Genomic DNA, 22,128 nt, shown 5'->3' with positions numbered 1-22,128 from the left:
TGTCCCATCATGTATGCAATCAACGTCTATAGCTTTGAGATAAAATATGTTTTTTTTAATTTGGAAAGTATTTTAAAAAAATATTTTTTTTTAATTTTTTGTATGCATATTTTAAATTATTTTGATTTGATCATGTTAAAAAAATGTTAAAAAATATAGTATTTTAATATATTTTTAAATTAAGAAAACTTTTCATACCCCTTGCAATAACCAATGAGAGTGAAAATAGAAAAATGATTTCTCTCCATTCGTTTTAGATTTACACAAGTCCTTTAACATGCTAATTCTATTTATATATAAAATAAAAATGCGACAGTGCTTATATTAGATTTACACAAGACTATTGATTTATATTATTTTAGTTATAACCAATACAATTCTAACGTTCACTCCTTGTATTCACTTCAATCACCATCAAGAAACTATTAAAACCCGCTCAGACAAGAAAAGTTAGATGAGGATTTGAATTTGGTAACTGCTCAAGTAACGGTCGGTTCTCTTTTTTTAATTAAAAAAAACTGAGAAATAATAAATTGTTTGCGTTTATGAAATTCAATTATAGAAAATAAAACAAATTTGAGACCAAATAATGTTTACCACGTGTCGTCGAGAGAGAGAAAAACTTTCAGTAATCCAGAATGATGACAGTTAATTTAACTGGAAGAGGGCAATTTGAACATGCACAACGAGAGATACAAAGGAAAGAAAAGCAGTAGCGTAGCAGAGACTTGCGAAGCTACTCAACCCCCCTCTGGCTATTCTCTACCTCCTGGTGCTACCAGGCCGCACTGTTTCTAGTGCATGACACCCGAGAATGTAAAAAAAAATATTAAATCATCATTACACTATCATTAATTGACTCATGGTCCACCACTTTACACTTGTCAGAATCACGTCTAATTGTTGCGGACAGTTAAAAGGCCTGCCAACCGTCAGATCTTGCTACCTGCCCAAAGAATGAAAGGGACTTGTAACGATGATGTTCGTTGTTTTTTTTCCTCTTGTTTCCGTTCACCAATGCCGTTTCATGAATTTTGCAGCTTTTATTGAGCAGCTCGAGAAGCTTTATTATTATTATTATTATTTGAGGGTCGAAAAGGTTGGATTGAGGGCCCTTCTTGAAGGGTGGTATATCCATGCAGCATATTTAATGCTCTGGTTATGCATGCAGATGCAATTGTATAGGACCTGTAAATATTTGTCATTGAAGAGGCTTTTCAAATGTACAAATACTCTCTTTTTTTACAGTAATTTATTTGTTTTCAACATCATTCTTTCTAAATTCGCCAATATTGTACCACTGTTCTGCCTTCTGCTTTAGAGAATTTGGTCAGCTAGATGGGAGGAGCTGAGCTGCAGATTTGAAAAGGATAAGGTATAGGACGACTATAGTAAAGTCGTGTTTATATATACATGGTCTTAATATGTTCTTTTCTTATTGGCTGGATAAAATGAGACATTATCAGCCTTGGGGGATCCAATGTAAGAGGGATTAAAAGGCTTATATCAAAGCCCATATATTTATATTATGTAGCAATTACGACGGGTAAAATGATCAGTAATAATTCTTGTCAGTGTCCATCAATCCAAACACATCCAACAAGGAAGACTAATGCATGTAGGATCCATCACAATCGTCTCATCTTCTCTGAAAAATGAAGATTTAAGGAACTGCAGCACCATCGAAGCTTGGTTAATTTGTTTGTCGTTTTACAGAAGCGCATTCATGGCTTGAACACCACCTTTCATGGAAATCACATTGTTATGATTCAGTTATACATCAGCTTTCACAGCTACGCGGTGCATATGCGCATGTACGACTCATCCTCCACGAGTTTGCTGCCACTGAGCCATTCACAAATAAAGTATAAAGATATATAGACGAGTAAAGAAAAAGATGCCAAATAAATGACTTTTCAGCACTGCTTGAGATTGAATAACTTGTCAAATCCTTTAAGAAATATAAGTGCAGAATTCCGCTTGAATTTTGAAGTGATATACATCCGTGTTTTTTATATATACACACACACTTGTGGTGTTCTGCTCCTGGGTACCGTGATTTATCTGCAAAAACTGCTCCTGAGATTGTTGTTAACGTCACTTGCAAAAGACTAGAAAGAACTTGTTTTATAAAACATCAGGTAGTGGTCATCTCTGGGATCACTCTTGTAAGATAAATGTATGCAAATTTGTGACATATGCTTCTTTTGGTTGGGTTGCCCAAGGAGAAGGAAAAGATATAGCTTTCATGGGCATTAACCCCAAAAAAAAGAGTAAAAGGGACTTGCCATGGCTATTGTTGCAATCTGGAACTTTTGGAGAGGTGACAAAAGATTCGCATTCTTTTCACCCTTCATACTGAGGAGGGATTTAGTAAAGAATCAGGTCGTTTTAACCTTCTGAAAAATCATGTAAAAAAGATGAGTCATGCCTTGCATGATATATGATAACCATACTGGCTATTGTTTTCAACGATTTATCTTGAAGATGTTCAAAAATTCAAGATATATAAATAACATGATATTTAGAGTTTAAGATAATAGTTAATTAATATGTTTAATTAGTACTTGAATTTCTTTTTTTTAGTTTAAGAAATTTTAGATTTATTACAAAAACTTGAATAACTATAAAAACATTCTTAATCAGAAACACTTAAAAACTCTATAATGGTCAGAATATATAAAAAAAAACAATAAATAACTTAAAATAACATTAAATTTGAGAAATAAAAATATTTTTTTATGGAGCTTTAAGAAAGTTAACAAACCCACGCTTCCTCAAACTTAATTGATTGTGAAGTTTAAATTTTTTGAGTATAATGTGTTTATTAAACTACGTTATTTTAGATTTAACTTTTTTTTATGTATAAAGATTATAACCATATATTTGGTAATAATCAGTAAAGTTAGATAATTGTTTGAAGCACCCCCTTCAGCAACAAATGCTCTGTTTCAGTGATTTGGTTTCAGTTTTATAGTTTAATAAATAAATTAGAGATCTGGGATTAAATAAAAAAAATTTGTGATAATATATGTTTCTAAATTCAACTTTTCATATGATTTTTTTATTTTTGTTTGCATTCAGGATTTTTATTTTTTATTTTTTTTTACCACTTATTCCATCGGATAAAACAGTAATGTTAAAGAAAACGATAAAAAAAAAAAAAAAAGCATTGCAAATTGGATGGATACGAACACACACCACAAAGTCGTCATGTATACACACAACAGGAAAAAAACAGAGAGGAAACAACCAAAATCCCATGTTCAACGTCAACTACTCTACCCTTTGTTCTTACAATACCACGCATGATAAGGCGAGATTCTCGCGGGAACCAGGTGGCATCATCTTTTCTTTTTTTATTTCGATTTTTCCATTGGAATCAGTAGAATTTTGTTAACAAAAAGCATATAAAGTAGAGGTAAATTTGTTTTTATCCTGCACACGTGTCAGGAGAGAAGTTGACATGTCAAAGGTAGAGTCACGGTCAAAGACACAAGGTCAGTTCGACGGCACAAGACACGAGGCAAATCATTTTGCAATCCATTGCTTTATGATTGACGCCTCGCTGACAGATCTGCAGCATAGCTTGCAGGACTCAGTGATGGCAGCTTTGTGCTTTCACTATCTATTACGGGCAACACGGGCAGCGTCCAGTGCGTGTGGGGTTGATAGAGACCATTGCTTTTGCCTTCCCTTCCCTCCAGTTTAAGGGCAGTCCTGTCCTGTCCTTGTCTGCCCGGCTTTCAAGACGGGCTACAATGTGACGTATGATTTTTAACCATCACAGGACGCCAGATTGTGCACATCTGATATTATTTGTCAGCATTCCTATTTGTACATTACGTAGGGCGCCCGTTTTACTAGCATTTTGTCAATTTGTATGTATGTGCTTTTTGGTTTTTTAACTGTAAATTAATATAATCTGAAGGTCTAAAAGAAATCTATGATGAAAAATAAATGATCAGAACATGCTTTTACTCTTGAGATTCAAAAATAAAATAAAAAAGGTGCTTTTAATCGTAGAATTAAAAGAAACAATAACAAAATAATATGCAATCATAATAAATTGCTAATGAAACTTTTGAAAAATAAGAAAAGAAATGCTAACATAACTTCTTGCTTTGAAACAATCGGTGGCTAATTTATGATTACTTTATCATAAAAGAAAACTGATAAAAAACAATGTCAGATTCACCAAATTAATTAAGATATCATGTAGAGACTTGCGATATATAAGATGATGATAATATAGCATGCTTGTTACTAACAAAATATTTTTTAAATTTTTTTAAATTTTTTAATATATTAATATTTAAAAAATATTATTTTAATATATTTTTAAAAATTACTACTATTACTATTTCAAACAACTCCATATTTCTCTTACCAAAATAAATAAACGCCAAGTATTTATCCTTTCTTACCACACTGCCACTTCTTTACAATGGGCCTATTGAGCCCAGTCTGGAATTTTTTTAGGAATCCTAGAGAGTTTAAAAACGGGGGGAGTGAATTACAAAAGTGCCAACATTCAAGAAATAAACCGGCATATTTCGGCTCCAAAATAATATTAAAATTAAATCGTTCTATTATTTTGTGAAGAACCTAAGAATACTATTGTCAATATGGGACAATATCAAAGAAGTCGTTCAGAAATTCCTTCCAAGAATAAGAGGGTTGGGCATGAGAAATTTGTGAGTTCATATATTGAACTTGAAGTTCCTCAAATTCAATGGTGGTGAATGATGCTAGCTCCCAGGAAACTATTTCTTGGAGGAAGCTAGGGGCACTTCTGATGAATTCTGATTCTCACTCGGAGTTTCTTTTTTTATCTTATCTTATTCATTCATATTTACTAGCCTGACTTTTAATGCATGGAGAAACATGCTGGCTATGTCATGAGGACAACCATGCATGAGAAGAGTCGTTATACTAGGTCAGTGAACATCATTAATTTGAAACAGGTTTTAGTGGGACTCCCATCCGGACTGTTTCGGATTTTCCTTCAGAAACAGAATCTCAGTTATGGTAGTTAGTGGTTAAAGAGCAATAATTTTGGTCCAGCAGGACTTATTATGGACGTTAGTGGTTACGAAATTAATAGATGGCAAGCAAGCAGGAGTTCTGTCACGACAAAAATGGGGGGTTCTGTCGTGCTCGTGGACCCAAGATCCTGGCTAAATTAGCAAAAAAAAACAAGCCCAACCTGCGAATCTGGACGAGTGGTAGTTAAACTAGGCTCAGCCCATATTCTTATTTTACTTTCAGAAAATTTTGCTAGAAACGAAAACAACAATCGTAATCTTTTTCAAAATATTTCCAGAAATTACTCTTAAGAAGAATCGCAGCCACATGATATTCACTGACAGGGTTGAACTTGCGGAGAGGGCGTGTGCTCATCGAAGCATGGAAAATAAATTTTGAACCAGTACGCATCCGAGAAAGATGTCGTGGATTTGACTTAAGTGTAAGAGTGGAGACCCATTTGACGAATCTCAAAGCTAGCCTCTCATGAACTCGCCTGTCTGAAGCAAGGCTGGCATTAGACTTGGTATTTTAGCATGAGATGAAGAAAAACCTGGGGTGTTTTGTCGTTTTACCGAACATTCGAGATGGCGAATTACGATGGTTTTAACGTTGGCTTGCTCCATTTTTTTAGCATTACATTTGAAGTCAATGATGGATTTCCTAGTTGGTGGGTTTCATCGATAAGGGACCCTTCTATTCTCAATAAAAAAGAATGGCTATCTGCTTGAAAAAAAAGTAGGCTGGTAAAGACTTGCCACCTTCTGTTTTGCAGTCCGCCCAAGAGCCACGATCCCTCAGACTAATTATGCTGCGGTACTCGACGACCAGCACTTCAACTAGGACAGAAAGGATACAAGCAGGAACTACATAAACGACATGCCTGAATCCAGGGACAACAGGTGGCAACATGCGATAACTAGTTGCTTGGCACTGGAAGCAATAACATTCTTCAAGAAAGGACAAAAATTTTGTTCTTAATAAAAAAAAAAACCTAAAACCCTTGTCATTTTTTATTTTTATTTTTATGAATAGCTCTACCACATGTCGAGAAGATTGAAACCAGAGTAATCCATATTTCAGGCAATATGCTCTGCCAGAGCAAGGGTTTTGCCATGCCTCTTCTTCCTCAGCTCATGTGGAACTGACCCAAAACCCCTGCTTCCCTTTGGCTGGCCTTCCTTATCAATAATCACTACTGCAATGTCATCAAACTTGACCTCAATCCCATCAGAACGGCCACGCTGTATTGCAGCATGCACAACAACACTTCGCACCACCTTGTCTTTCTTCAGTTTTCCATTTGGAATAGCTTCCTTTACAGATGCAATTATGGCATCCACCAACCTTGCCCCTTCCCCTTCAAAGGTTGTATGCACATCAACTTTTTTGCCCTGGGGTTATCCACAACCTTGAGAACAGTCCTCATCTGTATGAAAGTCCTTTGTTGCTGTAAAAGTGCAGCAGCAGGACATTCAGGACATGATCAGCAAGAGGAATAACAGAGAAGACGTAACTAATCATAGCAATAACTGATAGAGAAACAACCTTTCCCCCACTGTTTTAAGTTCTTTCCAAGAAAACAAGGCACAAATGTAAATCTCTCAGATTGAAGGCAGGAAAACATGGCTTTTTTCATGAGAACATGTCTCTTCCCAGCCATTCACATAGAAAATAGCAGAACACCTTCACAATTTTAGAACCTAGCAAAAGCCGATTTACTTGACAGCCTCTTGCACATCTAAATGCAACTTTTTCAAGTATATAGGAAATATACCTCACAATTTCTTAAACTTCCACAATACATGAATGAGCATTTAATTAAATCAAAGTACACAGAGAAATGATTTAAACTGAGATAATAAATTGCTCCATGTCATTTGATTGGATGTGCTCAGTAAACTAGTTACATTGTTGTCAAGGCCCCCGAGCAATCGATGGCCCTCTATTTTATTTTCCGATGCATCGTACAAAAGATCCAGTAAGTGGATAGGTAAAATTGTCACTTAATCTTGCAAAACAGACTAAATTCTAGGTTTTGATGAAAAGAAATCAAGGGCTTAGCATCACCATGAAGCTAAAAATAATTAAAAAAGTAAAAAGAGAAAAAATTGCACAAGGATGCTAAATATATCCGTATTTAGCAGATTTTCTCATATATTCAATTTATTTTCATTGCTACTTAGCAAGTAATGACAATCTAAGGAGCAAGCCATCGCTACCCCATACCAAATGAACCAATAATTTTCCACCCTTATTGTAACTCAAGAGAATAACCATGTGATAGTTACAGTGACATACAACCTTGGGATGTTATAGAACATAGCAGACTTTTATTGGCCAACTCCGGAGAGGAGATTAGGTGGCTTCCACACCAAATTTAAGCTGTGTTGCACAAGACATTGTAGCTTGAAATAATTTTTTTTATGTGCAGGGGAGATGGTTCTTAAAATTTGCCAAGTGAATGTTCTTTGAGCATCTCACACTATTAGGATCCCCCAAATCGAAGTGCTACGTGTTCACGAGGTAATCTAGAACTCAATCATAATTCCTCTAACAGCAACGTTCTTTGCACTGTAGTAAATTTAGGTCTTCCAAGTGCTTTTTTCTAATTCTTTCAACCACCATGAAGAAGTTGAAAAAAGAATTATGTTAATAACTGTGGCTGCATGATTCAACAACTACACTGTACATTGATAACACTATAGCAGCCAAAATTCCTAAGCATCTAGTGTTACTTGATCCTCGCTATTGCACTTGCACCTTCACTAAGTAATGGAATTTTACAAAACTAAATGCCAGGGAACAAAATACGCTTAAAATTTCTTACAGTAGTAAGAACAAGAATACAAGATTTCATTTGAAAACTTCTCAAGACCAACACATAAACAGAAGTTATTGACTTGGAGAAGTCAACACTCAGAGGTGTAGCTGCATGTCAATGAATTGGCGGTGAAACTCAAGCTGCTGCGAGTAAAATAGGTTGCAATGATAATAAAGAAGTGATGGAGCAATGCTGGCACCAGAAACAGCTGTGACTGAGGCTCTCATGGTGGGTGTAATTTATAATCACTTTGGTTTACAATCAAAATAGCTCAGCCATACCATGTCACCAACATAAGCATTGCATGTATTTTAGTTTACCTCAGAGAAATGTTAGCTTCAAAGGCTCTTCATTATCAAAATCTAAAACTCCGACGACGCCAAATGTCTCCTAAGGATACCTAATTCAACAGGGAAAAAAACAGATTTACAGGCAGACATGTTATAGTCTCATCAACAAGCTTAGGATGCACAAGACCCAGGCTTGATGAAGAGCCTTTGAGCTGCAAATAACTGCTTTCCTTGAGCATAAATTTGAATATAAGATTCCCAGAATCAAATAACCCGATATCCAAATCGGCTAAAGTAGTTAAAAACCTTATAAAGCCAAGGAATCCTATTATTGTATCGTAATCGTGAACATCCAAGCTCCACAACTAGGAGATGATTAAAAAGTACGGAGAAAATCAAGATTCTAAAAAAGTGAACAACACAAGAACTCGTAAATGAAAAGGAAAGAAAGGAAACCCAACAGCGTAACACTGTAACAGGGAATCAAGTACCAACGAGAGGATTTAGAAACGAGACTGGCAGCCATTTCTCTACGCAATACGACAAATCTTGGCCTCGAACGAGAAGAGAGCTGGCGAAACTTACAAGTGATGAATTCTTGGAATGTACACTGTGCTGTTGAGGTTTTCTCTCTCTTTTATTTTATTTTTCAATATTATGAACTTGGGCTAGGTCCTTCTCTAGAAAGAGCTTGGGCTGGGTCACAGTCTGAATTATATACTGTATTTACGGCCCCAAGTTGGACAGATTGAATTTACCCATTTGATTATTTTAAAAAAATTATTAGATTATTATTATTATTATTCTATAGTTTTAATAAATTAATATCAAGAAATTTTAAAAAATAAAAAACTTGTTTTAACTTGTTTATTATTATGGTGGCTAGTGGTTTAGCTTTTGAAGTTATAAAAAATGTATAAAATTATCTAGTTAAATATATCTGATTGAAAATATGATTAATTAATATATTTAATAAACGGTGTAAAAAACAGCTACCGGTACCAAGAAGCTCCAAATTAGGGATACTTAGTCTTTTTTTTAGCATGGTACCTGTATAAATGTTATGCTAAGAAATGTTTGGTTTGTTTTTGAATTATAATCTGTTTTTTAAATTGTTTTTTAAGACATTAATTTTATATTTTTTAGATATTTTAGATGGTTTTGATGTGATAATATAAAAAATAAAAATAAAATATAAAAAAATTTTTTAGATGCATTTTAAATTAAAAAAATATTTAAAAAAATTATCATGTACTATAGTATAAAATACTTGACTAAATAGCTTATGCTTTTTACACTAAGCTTTATATATAATTACGTTTCAAACCTTGATTTTATAAAAGTTAAAACAACCTGTTTTTAATTCATGGAGATTTGTTTTTATTTATTTTACAATGTAAAGATTTATCTCATAATAATTTTAACTAAATATATATTTTTATAGACTTGTATTTTAAAATCCACAGCTAAAAATATTTTTTTAAAACTAATTTTTTTCTAAACTATAATTATATTATAGCTACACACACGCAAATTTTTTTTATCTAACATGGTATACCAGTCAGTTGATAACAGCATTTTATTGGTCATGCATGACACCAATAAAAACAAAACACAAAAAAAAACAAATATTTATAAAAATACATTATTTTTGTAGGCTGATTGTATACTAAAAAAAATATCATAAACAAAGCTATAAAAATTAATTTATAAAACAAATAAAAATATTTAAATTAGCTAAAAAATATAACAAATTCTAAACAATAATCTCTAAAAATTATTTAAAAGACTTTCTAACCTTAGATAGCTAAAAAATATGACCAAAATATATTCTTTAAGATTTCCAAACTTTTAATTCAATATAATAATTGGATTAAAATGTGCACTTATTGTTGATATATGAATTTATGATTGTGCATTAACAAAAAAATATTCTGCATCGATACATGATTTACAAATATTTAATTTTTTTCTAGAATGCATGGCTTTTTAAAACATGGTCTTAAAAAGAAGTCATCATGTAACTCAATACCGATAATGTAACAGAGCTTTGACTTTATATTAAGTCACAACCCGTTTTATACTTCAATATATTATCTAATATGTGCTCAACCGTGGGTCAGAAAATTTATTTCTTATAGAAAATTATATATAAAGGTTTTTTTAATGCATTTGTATAGTTTTAAAAAATCTAAGTTCAAGTAATTATATATATATATATATATATATATATATAAACTAAAAGCTATGTGTGCGGATAAATAAATAATAAATATTAATGATACCTAAAACTGCAACTTGAAAAATCAAGAAATATGTATAGATTAATATATTAAATATAAAAAGAAAAGGTATTTATTCAATTGTATTTGTTAAATTTATTTATTAAAATAATTTTTTTTATTCAAGCAAACAATGATAGAAAGTGACACAAATTAAATTCATCAGATGAAATAAAAAAAAAATTATTCAAGCACATATTAAAAATATTACCTAAAAATTTTATTTATTTATTTTGAAAAATAAAGTTTAAAATAAATAAATTATAAATGAACTATAAAAATTATTGAAATTTAAATGTATAGCTAAAAAAATTATTATTTAAATAAGCTATTTAAACAAAAAAAGAAGAAGTGATATTAATTTAAATATAAATTAAAATAATTTAGAGAGTATACAATATAAAAAATTAGAAAAAAAAAAACAGAGAGAAAGAATAAAGCAAAAGCCAAACACTGCAGGGTTGACAAGCTAGGCTAGCCTGGTTTATTTTATCAGGATTCATGCATGGACCTGCCTTGATATGCTCACATGATTGGGCTCTTAATTTTATTTTTTTTTTGTTTTGCAACTGAGATGGACAAAAAAAAGAAAAAGCGGAGAGACATGCATAGAAAAAAGAAACCACGTTGTTGTCTGTTAATTTTGGACCTGAATCTTCAGAAACCAGCGTCTTTTGACCGCAACATTTCTTTTTGTAACAAACTACGTTGTTGTTTGGACGGTTTATTTTCCGGATAGAAATTTAAAAAAAAAAATTTTTTTTGATAAAGTAAATTATTTTTTTATATTTTATAATATAATAAAAAAAAATTAAAAAAATATTTTTTAGTATTTTTTTATACTATAAAAAATAAGTTGAAAAATATTTATTAATATTTTATTTTTTTCAAGTTTATTAAAATAATAAGAAATAAATTTTACAAATTAAAAAGTTGGATGAGAATGAAATTGAAAAAAATTCAAAAATTATATCAAATAAAATAAATAATAATCAAAATAATAGAGATTAAATCAAATAAATTTGAAAGATCAAAAAATCAAAATAATAATAATTACCATTTAATAAATTATTTTAAAATTGATAAATAAAAATTTTCAATTAAAAAATGATAAAAAAGAGTAAATAATAATTATAAAAATAAAAATCAAAATTAATATAAAAATCAAATTATAAGAGATTAAATTGAATATATATATAACAATCAAAAGTTTAAAGACTAAATTTGATATAATCAATAAATAATATGATATTTTTAAATTTTTCATAACTTTCAAAAAATATTTTTCATCAAAAATAAAAAAGAAACACTTTTCTAAAAACCAAATTAAATTTTTTTTACTACAAAATATTTTTTATTGATTAATTTTTCTAACATCAAATAAATATAAAAAAATAAAAAAATAATTTTTTAAAAATCACTTTTTACCTAATCAACAATTCCTTAGTTTTGAACCAGATCTCTAGAAACATTTATCTTAATACAAATACACATTATTCTATTATATCTATAGAAACCAAACTCCTTCACCACTTGAGTGCAACAATTTATTCGAAACAAAACGCATTAACAATATATTATACAATTTAACACAAGTTGTCCTAATTATTCTTGATATACTACGTAACGATCCATTGGTACGATAAAGCAATGGTTATTTTTTGCATGATGTTATAAACCTAAAAGAATCTCAACACTTTAATAAGGTCCATGTAAAATTACCCTCTAGTTATCCTATTTTTTATGAAATTTAACCGTGTTCAAAACTTAAATCACATGACTATATGCACACCAAAAAAACAAAAAGGTTTTCGGTGTTCAAAAGCCGTCCATCGAAGGGACTGGGTTCATGTTTAAATAAATATATTTCGAAAATAATAATCTCCATTTTTGTTCTGTAAAGAGAAGACTAGCAGCTTATTTTGAAACTGGGTGTCAGGAGGAACCCCACCGACCGTTGTGCCAAGACCGTATCGGCACGTACCCCTCATTTGTTTATTTATTTATTATTTTATCATTCCGTTGGCATCAAGAAAAGAAAGATTGACATGAAACACATCTGGCAAAATTATCTTCGACGCCGTGGGACCCACCTATTTTTCATTAAAATCCCAACACCACCCTCCTCTTAATCTCGTATTCCGAGACTACCCTCGTTAATAATTCAACTCCCTTTTCAACCCCGACATAACTACTCATCACATCTCACCCTTTCCTTAGTTTAAAATAAGCCGACACACAACAACTTTCAAACACCACGTAGCCCTAACATTATATCTCCAAGTAACGTTGGGGGGCATTTTGAGTGGTCTTTCTTGCTTTCCGCGCAAGGAAATTAAAGACACGCGCAGCAGGGCGGTGAGTTGATTCAATTCATTAGAGCGAGAGAGGACCACAGAAAACCAAAAAGGACCGCCGACTTAAAAACTATTACCCCGTCAACGCCAAGGTTTCTCTTAGGCTCATCAACGGTGTCGTATAATTGTACTGTTCTTCTTCTAGTGAGTTAGGGTTTTCTCTCTGTCTGATAAGCGCACCGATCTTTCTCTTTATGTCCTTACAGAAATTTAGAAAATCAAACCTCGCTAGATCAAAGTAATCAGTCTCTATGTATCGTTTACAGGTAATATTGTTTCTATTTTCTCTCTCCCGTCCTTTTCCCTTGTTATGATTCTTTGATCTTGAGAGAAAATTGAGTAGATCGGGTTTGATTTTCACTTTTATCTGTTTTTTCTAGTTTGTTTTGTTGATTGATGTGAGTTTTATGAGTTGATTTTGAGGATTTCTTTTGTTACCTGTGGAATTTATTTTTCACCTTGGATTAGGGTTTTGATGGTTTCGAGGTTGAAAGTTTTGTTTTGTGAAAAATTGTGTGATCGAGGTAGATCAAGGTCAAGAGTCTTAAAAAAGGTTAATATTACTTTTTAAAAAAAATTGAGATGATTTTGGGGTTATGATCTGTTTGTTTCTTTGGAGTTGAATCATTAATCCTTTAGATATTTTTTTTCCTTGCTTTGATTTAGTTTTTAATTCATAATACTCTAAAAATTAAGAGAAATTTTGACTAAAATATTGAAAAACATAGGGGCTGTGGCTGAGTTGTATGGAAGATTTGGGTTCTGGTTTTTTTGGTTACAAGAAGATGAATTGAATTTGTTTTCGTTAGAATTAATTGTGCTTTGCTTTGATTATGTATTCCAAATAACTGAAATGTTGAATTTTTTGGTTGAGCAAGCAAATATACTGAATTAAATACGTGATTATCTACTTAAATTAAGACTCCAAATAGAAGAATACGAGTGTGTTCATGTAAGTGTGTATGCCCCCCTGTTGAAAAGCAAATTAGTTATTGGAATTTGAAGCAAGGGTTTTGTGTTTTTCCAATAATTAATTGTGCTTTGCTGTGATTATGTATTTCAAATAACTGAAAAGTTGAATTTTTTGGTTGAGCAAGCAAATATACTGAATTAAATTCACGATTATCTACTTAAATTGAGACTCCAAATATAAGAATACGAGTGTGTGCGCATGCAATTGCGTATTCCCCCCTGTTGAAATGAAAATCAGTTATTGGAATTTGAAGTAAGGGTTTTGTGCGCTGTTATTTCGATTGTATAGGAGCGGAGCTACTCAAGGCAGTAAAATAAATAACAAAGTGGCTACATCTGTAATTTTGATTCGATTATATTGAAGGGGAACATGTACAGAATGAACAGTAACAACAGTATTATTATTAGGTATGTCTTTCTTTTTGCTTATTATGTCCATCTAATTGTTCTCTTGATTCTTTGTCAACACTTTGTTATTGAAATCTGAAATCTCTTTTTTATGCGAGCATTTTTTTTGGAATTATATTTCTTCTTGATGTGAGTAGTGGCAATATTTGCATGGAAAAGTTTTCTGCTACAGGTCTCACAATGTTTACCATGCATGTTTGTCAATAATCTATTATGTAAGCATTTCTGCTGGCATTTTATGCTGTTTTCAGGGAACTTAGTGTTTTATACTTCTATGGCATGTTCTTCATTCAGTATATTTCTTTATTAGAAACCCTTTGTGCCAGGCTTCTCTTATATAATTGAGAAACCATAATGAAACCTGAAAAATCTGGAAGTTGTTCATTTATTGACCATGTGAATGGAGATATTCTGACAGCGTTCAAAATAGCAGCCTCAAAAATACCAAGTTAAAAGAAAGTGTCATGGTCAACGGAAAGGTTTCCATGCAATGTTCTTACAGAAAGTTTTTAGCATGCTGTTCCTTGAACCAATGCATGTTATAGAACAAATCTGCTGTAACATTTTCAGTCCTCTGCTCTACCAGCTGTGTGCAATCCCAAGCATTTGCGACACATCTGGCTCTTCATTTCTTTGAAACTCACTGGTTCATTTGACTAAACCCTTTTGTTGGTGGATAGTCTTGACTCATATGTGATTTAATTTGTGATAAAGAAATAGGTAAAACTTGTATGCTCAAAGCTATCAACATGTGTGGTTTGAGCTGTGATAAAAATAATAAAAAGGTGACTTTTATTTCACTCTTAGCTTTGCTTGCTTTTGTCTAATATTTTGGAGTACAAAAACCAAATATTTCTAGTCTTAAAAGTATCTGTTTGGTTGTTCAATTAGGCTTTCCAGTTCAGTGACTAGAACTTCTTCACTGCCTCTGAGTATACATCCAGTTCTAGGAAACACTATCTTCGGTTATCTTTGTGGTAAGAGCTATGACCTCTTGTGTTGTTGGCCAGAAGAATAAAGCTGTCTGAAGGCACTAATTCTTTATTGAATTAGTTGATCCTAATTATTCTTTTCTATCCTCCTGTAGTCAACTTGTTTTGTAAATTTGAAGTGTGATTGTTTAATGAATCGATAATTCATTTGTTATAGGTGTGGAGGCAAGTTACTAGCAGATATCTATATATATTAGGGAACAGTTACTGCAACTTCCATGCGGTTAGTCTTTGAGTGAAAGTTGTTTTAGGGTAGAAGACTGCATGCGGAGTCTCTCATTTGCTATAGGCATCAAAGCAGGTTACTATTACTTCGACATGTATTAGGAGTGGCTTGTACAACTTCCCTTTGGTTATTCTTCAAATGAAAATTGGTTCTGGTTAGGAGACTACATGGGAAGTATTTATTTTGTAGAATATATGTTGCTTGAATGAAGATAGTTGTCATAATTATATATTGATTATTGCTCCTCAAAGCAGATTGTACCTTTTTAAGGTAGATAACATAACATGCTCTCCTCTCCATTTCATCAATCACAATGGTTGTCCATTTAGTTAGACTATGATGTTGAACTGTTTTAAGTGCTCTGGCTTCTGTTCTTCTGCTTCGAGATCCAAAACTATGTGCTTTTCCAGGTAAAGAGGACCAAAGTGATTTGCTACTTGCTTAACAATGTGGCATTTACTGGTATATGTATCACACTGGATTGATTGCATCCTTGTGCGTGAATTGGTTTGTAGATCTGTATCTTTTGTGTATAATGTGGTGCCGTGTGGATTTTACATGTGATCAAATTTCCTGACAAATGTTTGTTATCCAGGATTTGCCAGTCATCTTCAATGGCATCGTGTCTTTGAAACTGGTTGGAGGCTAGTTTTGTTGCTTCTTTTTAGCTTTGAACTTTTGGATTTAAAGTTCTTGATAAGAATTAATATAGTAGGTAGAAATGGAAGCCAGGATCGCAAAGGTGTTGGATAGTCGTAGAGTTATGCTTGGGGTGAAGAGAAAACAAGCATCCCGCTCTGCAGCATATTTTTCTGGTGCTTCTCATATGGTGTTGCCTGAATGGCATACTCCGAATTCAATCCATATGCCAGGGAAACGCAAGAAACTGGACGGAAGCCAGAGCAAGCCTTGGAGCTGTGGGCACTCTTCTAGACGGTCTTTACTTCGGTGCTACTCAAACTTCATGAGGACTGGGGTGCCACAGCGTCTGATGTGTTATCAGAATGAGGAATGGACTGATTTCCCTAAGGATCTTGTTACTTTGGTTAGGAAAGATCTTCAGGGGAAGAAGGCAGTTGTTGAGGTTGAGTTGGAGGGCCGCCGCTATGTTATCGACTTCTTGCACATGTTGCGAATGGACATGAAGACAGGTATTCAGCAACCAATTGCCTGGATTGATGAAGCAGGTGGCTGCTTCTTTCCAGAAAGCTATGCTGATGAAGATGAACCGTATCTTTGCTGCCAGCATGATTGTGTGAAAGATCAAGGGTCCATTTTTAGGGAGCCCCTTGGGTCCCATGAGATCAAGCTGCAGCTTGAAATTGATATAAACGGAGGGGATCAGTCAAAGTTGGAGTGTAGTGGAGAGTCAAATGGTCTTGTCAAGAATATCCAAATTGCTCAAAAGCCTACGAGCGACCACCATCTTGTAGAAGTGGGGGATAGTTACAAGAGGAAGACTGGTGAAAAAATTGTTGAATCTAATGAGGAAAATCAACAGATTAAAGCAAATTTAGTCACTGGGACTGAATCTTTTACGCCAATGTTGGATTCTGATACTGTGAAGAAGATCTTTGTTACAAGTATGAACCCTTTTGGTGGTGCAGACATAGTAGATATTTCTCGCTGCTCTAGTAATTCAATGCCAGTTCGATTTGAGCTTTTCCAGAAGCAGATTGAACTAACAGTGAAATATCGTGGAGATGCAAATGTTCGATATGCTTGGCTTGCTTCTTCCAAAGGAGCGCTCTCCACTATTATGTCGTATGGGCTTGGACATTGTGGGCCATGCACAACAAAGTCCGAACATGGCATTGGCGTTCATCTCTCTGCAGCAAACTTTTGTCACACCAGGTTGGATGTTTTTCCTGTTTTATCATTTCATCTAGTGTGGGAAAAGCCAGCTGTATTCTAACTATAACACCAGTAGATCATCATATTAAACAGGGAATTAAGTTTTTTAAGGTAAAATGTTCACTTTCTTCTAGACAGTAGCTCTAGATTGGCTAGAAAATTGTCCTCCTCTTTTAAAAGAAGAGCTCTTTTGCTTGTCAGTCTGATTTTGGAAAGTTAATTTGGAGATTGCTAAACTTTCCATGCTATTCATGTACCAATGCTATAAAATTATGTGTTGCTACGAATTCTTTTATTGTTCAATACAGTTATCTTATTAGATGTAGCCAAATTACTTATAATAGGGTTGTTATCAGGAGCTGCTTATTAATCCTCTCTTTTGAAGACTGTATCATGAACACTGATAAAGCTTCATTTTTTAGTCTTCTCATTTGCTAAGTATGAAGATGCACATGATTTTTTTGTTTATAACTTAATGCGTTTCGCATATCTTCCATCTATTATATTAGTGCGGAGTTTCCTGGTTTGTGTTTTTCTTGTTAAAAATTTCTGAAAAAGAAGAGTTTGATTTATTTATTCCCTAAACGGTTTAATCCAGATCAATGCCATGTGTTACCTGGAAATGCTTCTTCAAACCTTTTGTAGTAAGAATTACTTAAAAGATATTTCCATGTTTTGCTGCCTTTACAATGTGCCACCTGCCTTGAGAAGTGCATGTGATGCTTTTTTGTGATAGTTGATTATATGATTGGTTTTAACTTTGTTTTTACTATTGAGGTTCCTTTTCTTTTTAATACTGTGCGCTATTGAGGTGGATTCAACTTTTGGTTTGTTTACAGTGCAAATTATTGTGATGTTGACGAAAATGGAGTGCGGCACTTGGTATTTTGTCGTGTAATAATGGGAAATATGGAGCTTCTTCAGCACGGGAGCCGACAGTTCCATCCCAGTAGTGAGGATTTTGATAGTGGAGTGGATGATCTTGAAAATCCAAGAGAGTATATAGTCTGGAATATGAATATGAACACCCACATTTATCCAGAGTTCGTTGTTAGTTTCAAGTTCACTCCCAACTCAGAAGGTGATATGCTACTACCTCTAGAGGTGTCAGTTTTGGCACAAACAATTTCAACACACACACACATGCACGCATGTATGGCATATAAATATATAGATGTCTTCTAGGATTTGAATGAAATCCTTGCTCTTGTTGGATGTGTGCTACTCAATCATTAGTGATTTGTTGGATGGAGCATGGCCAATGTATTCTGGTGGTTGGAAACAAGTGCCATTTCAACAGTCCATCCTCCTTTGATGCTGAAATTTAAAAGGATGCTAGCTTTAAGATGAGGTTTCATCCATGATGGGGAAATATCCTTTTGGCTGGGTTCTATTACATTCATGAGATCAATCAACTTGTCAAGCATTGATTCAATGACTTTGTCAGCAGCGTTATCTGCAGATGCTGTATGAATACCTCTGATTTTCTTTTTGGAACTTTTTTAGCACTTTGCTATAGTACCTTGTGTTTTTTCTGCAGGGTTTCTGGTTGGGAGTGAGAGTAAGCATTCTGTTTCTGGCGTGACCACTTCTTCTCATGGAGGTCAGGGATGTTTACCAGTTGAGTCCCCTGCAGTTGATCTGAATGTACCTGTAGAGTCTTCTGCAGTTGATCTTAATGAGTCCCCTGCTGCTGATATGGTATGGGTACCAATATTGTTCTGGCACTATCCTTTTTTATGTATATTTGTTGGGTTTCTTTATCCATTGTTTACTATGCAATACATAGCAGGTGAAAATTTGATGTTGGTTCTGCTTGTTCTATTTGGAGAGATGCATGTTTCTTCATTTACCTGCAAAAGTATGGTCAATTTTAGACAAAAGACAACTGACCTTATGCAACAGAAATGATAAAATATGAAATGAAAGTTCAATGGTTTAGAGTTAATACTCCTAAACTTGAGTCTAAGATAGAGCTGCCTGTGCAATGAGAAGATCTGGAAATAACAGCGACTGTTGCGGATTAGTACATACCTTGAAAAAGGAGTGTGACTGAGAAGGCTTTTACTATTGGTAATTATAAGGGGTAGATGGTATTTGAAGAACTAAAAGCATATCGACTATACTTTTGGTTTTGAACTGTGCAAGCTAGAATGATAGATGAACTGTTTAAATATTATAAGGCAATCAAACAGTTCCTTACATTGACACGAACAAGCTAGAGTATATGGACATGGTTGCCTGGACATCATATGTCTTATTTGACAAGATTACTAATTTAGTATTGTTGACTAGTTTCACATGGAGCTTTTGGCTCCTGATGTATGTTTATAATTGTGCCTGAGCTACTTAACAGTCAACATTTGTCATCTTCAAGGGAAGTGAAATTCAACCAGTTTCGGGTTCTGGGAGATCTCTTGGAAAATCACCAAGTCTGAGTTCAAGCAATACAAGAACCCCTAAATCTCCATGGATGCCTTTTCCTATGTTGTTTGCTGTGATTTCAAGTAAAGTTCCAAGCAAAGACATGGAACTCATAACTAACCATTATGAACTGTTCAGGGTATGTAAAATGGCATGCTCTGCTGTTATCTTCCGTTCTAATTCAAATGTTTATCATGATTAGGTGATCACCTTTTGTTTTCCTTTTCAGGAGAAGAAGATAAGCAGGGAGAATTTTGTCAAGAAGTTGAGGTTGATTGTTGGAGATGCTTTACTGAAGTCGACAATTACAAGTCTTCAAGGCAAGGTATGTTATAATTTTCGTTCCTGTGTTGCCTTAGATTGGGACATCCAGTGCACCTTAACTTGCTTAGCTGAAAATTCCTTAGTTTGTTCAGGGGCAGATTTGAAAAGAGCCCCAGCTAAACTAATGGCTACTAAAAATCTAGAACTTCTATTGATGCAGTTTATTCATTGAAAGGTTCATTTCCATTTGATTTCAGTTAGAAGTGGAACTTTTGAAACTGATGAACATATGACAGGCTAATTCTGCTTCTGCTTATTTATCTAGTTTGCCCCACTGCTACTGTCCTGTTTGTTATAGGAATGTCTTCTGCAACTGTCAGAATTTTAAGTTTAATGGTCTGAATGTGGTTTTGTTATTGTGGAAACATATTCCATAATTCATGAACATAATCTTTTTAAAGCTATCCTTTCCTTGTATGTCTTTATGAAATGGACTGCTATGAGGAGCATAGCATTGCGCATTTACTTCTTCTTCAATAATTTGGTTCTGTATGTGCTTTGTTTTGGGTTGGGGAACAGAATTGCTTTCATCTTCATTCAGTAACTTAAGCTGCCTTGGGTTGCATACCAAGTACATAAATACTGACCTGTGGCTACAGTAAATGTATAAGTTAAGGTGTAAAAATTTAAAAAAACTACAGAAAAAGAATGGTGCTGATAAGCCATCCCTGTCATATAGTATTTATATTGGCAATTCATACACAGAATATAGATAGTATGGGAATATCTATTAGCAGGATTAATATTTCTCCATAAATCCGTGTTCTGTCACAGAATTAGGAGACTGTCCATTGTGTGAGGGAATCTTGATTTTAATCACCTGACACAGCTTTTCTGGCTTAATGCAGTTGCCATCTAAGTGTGAAGTCCCCGTGGCTAAACCAGCTGCAGAAGGCTAAGTGGTGTTTTGAGCAGAGTCAAAGCACCCTTAATGCTGCTGTTTGTCGGAAATTGAGGTGAAGTTTGTTTGATGCTTGCTTGCTAGAATACGTCGACATGAAGTTGTGAATATCCTGTCAAAGGACTTTTAGGTCTTAGTCTATCTAGAAACTGCTAGGTTATTTCGTTAGTCACCCTTTTGTTAGTGATGGATTACTTGACTTGCTTATGACTCTCTCTACTTATTTGTCTTGTATTGCTGATCATGTCCCAGCTTGGTTAATAAACTTTGGATTGTTTTGGTGTGGTGGGGTTTTTCCTTAATTGGTGGCCTGAAGCTACGTTTCAAAAGAAACCGCGCATGTTTCTTGAAGAGACATTCGAACAAATCTTGAACAGCTTGAACGCCGTTCATTGCTTGCTTGTTTGAATAGCGAGTTGTGTCCACTTACAAGGGTCCCACGGGAAGAAGAGGGATTCCTAAGGTTGGGGAGTGGTGATCAATAGTGGGCATCGAACTGGGTAGTTGGTGAGAGGTCTGGGTAGCAGGATCAAAGCACAAGAAGTGATCCTAAAAAATAGAGTAAAAAATAGCATGGTACAAGAAAAAGCAAGCCTACACACGCTACTTAGTAGGTAGCTCGGAACCGAGTTCCGAACAATGATTTACTAAATTTTTTATATTTAAATTTTTGTTTTCTATGCCGATAGATTATGTTCATGGATTAATTTTGAGGTGTTGATTAATGTTAAAAATAATTTTTTAAATAAAAAATATTTTTAAATATATTTTTAAGTAAAAAATATTTTAAAAAATAATTAATATAGTGTATCTCCTATCCTTTCAATAATTTAAAAAATAATTAAGACATTGTTTTGGTTTATAATGCCTTTTTTTAAAATATATAAAAATTTGCTATCAGCATCATCAACCAGCATGAATGCCCATGGCAAAGAATTTTCGTTGATTTTTAATGAAGATAAAAAAAAGCTCCAGAGTAGAAAAATAGTTCTCATCTTTCTTAAGCCAAGGTTATGAAATTATTGATGATTATGAAACTGGTGTCTTTAATTAATTAAAATGTTTCCAACCTCTATTCTTTCTTTATTTGTTTTCTCGGATTAAAAAACCATTTTTGATGATAATATTATTATTTATTTAGGCTTTGATTTTTAAATTATTTATTTTATAAAAAAATCAATATGATTTGCCAAGATTAAAAATAAAATATTTCAAGCTTTAATTACGTCCTTTTCAATCCCTCTAT

General features: G+C 33.4%; 1 protein-coding gene, 1 long non-coding RNA gene and 1 pseudogene across 5 annotated transcripts; 1 reads left to right on the top strand and 2 right to left on the bottom strand.

The window, feature by feature from the left end:
• Positions 1-5,943: 5,943 nt before the first annotated feature.
• Positions 5,944-8,790, bottom strand: LOC105121521 (50S ribosomal protein HLP, mitochondrial-like; annotated as a pseudogene).
• Positions 8,791-12,656: 3,866 nt separating this feature from the next.
• On the top strand, positions 12,657-21,184 carry RCD1 (WWE protein-protein interaction domain protein family). 4 transcript variants are annotated; one of them, XM_011020189.1, is made up of 9 exons: positions 12,657-13,047; positions 14,043-14,161; positions 15,053-15,138; positions 15,975-17,233; positions 18,073-18,314; positions 18,774-18,934; positions 19,611-19,796; positions 19,887-19,982; positions 20,830-21,184. In XM_011020189.1, exons 4-9 carry the CDS (start codon positions 16,101-16,103, stop codon positions 20,878-20,880), a joined length of 1,869 nt encoding a protein of 622 aa, XP_011018491.1. In that variant the 5' UTR covers positions 12,657-13,047; positions 14,043-14,161; positions 15,053-15,138; positions 15,975-16,100; the 3' UTR covers positions 20,881-21,184. The 4 variants fall into 4 exon arrangements, with proteins under 4 accessions (XP_011018491.1, XP_011018492.1, XP_011018490.1 ...); XM_011020188.1 differs by lacking the exon at positions 15,053-15,138 and having other exon boundaries at positions 12,658-13,047; XM_011020191.1 differs by lacking the exon at positions 15,053-15,138 and having other exon boundaries at positions 12,658-13,047; positions 18,774-18,935; positions 19,615-19,796.
• LOC105121519 (uncharacterized) lies at positions 17,248-18,066 on the bottom strand. Its single transcript, XR_841559.1, has 2 exons — positions 17,950-18,066; positions 17,248-17,905 (listed from the first exon to the last, which is right to left on the bottom strand). It is a non-coding gene; the product is annotated as an uncharacterized LOC105121519 (long non-coding RNA).
• Positions 21,185-22,128: the final 944 nt, after the last annotated feature.

This window comes from Populus euphratica, unplaced genomic scaffold (genome assembly GCF_000495115.2).
Source record: "Populus euphratica unplaced genomic scaffold, PopEup_1.0 scaffold25.1, whole genome shotgun sequence".
In the NCBI taxonomy this organism is placed as follows: Eukaryota; Viridiplantae; Streptophyta; class Magnoliopsida; order Malpighiales; family Salicaceae; genus Populus; species Populus euphratica.
This window is presented reverse-complemented; position numbering and strand designations above follow the sequence as displayed.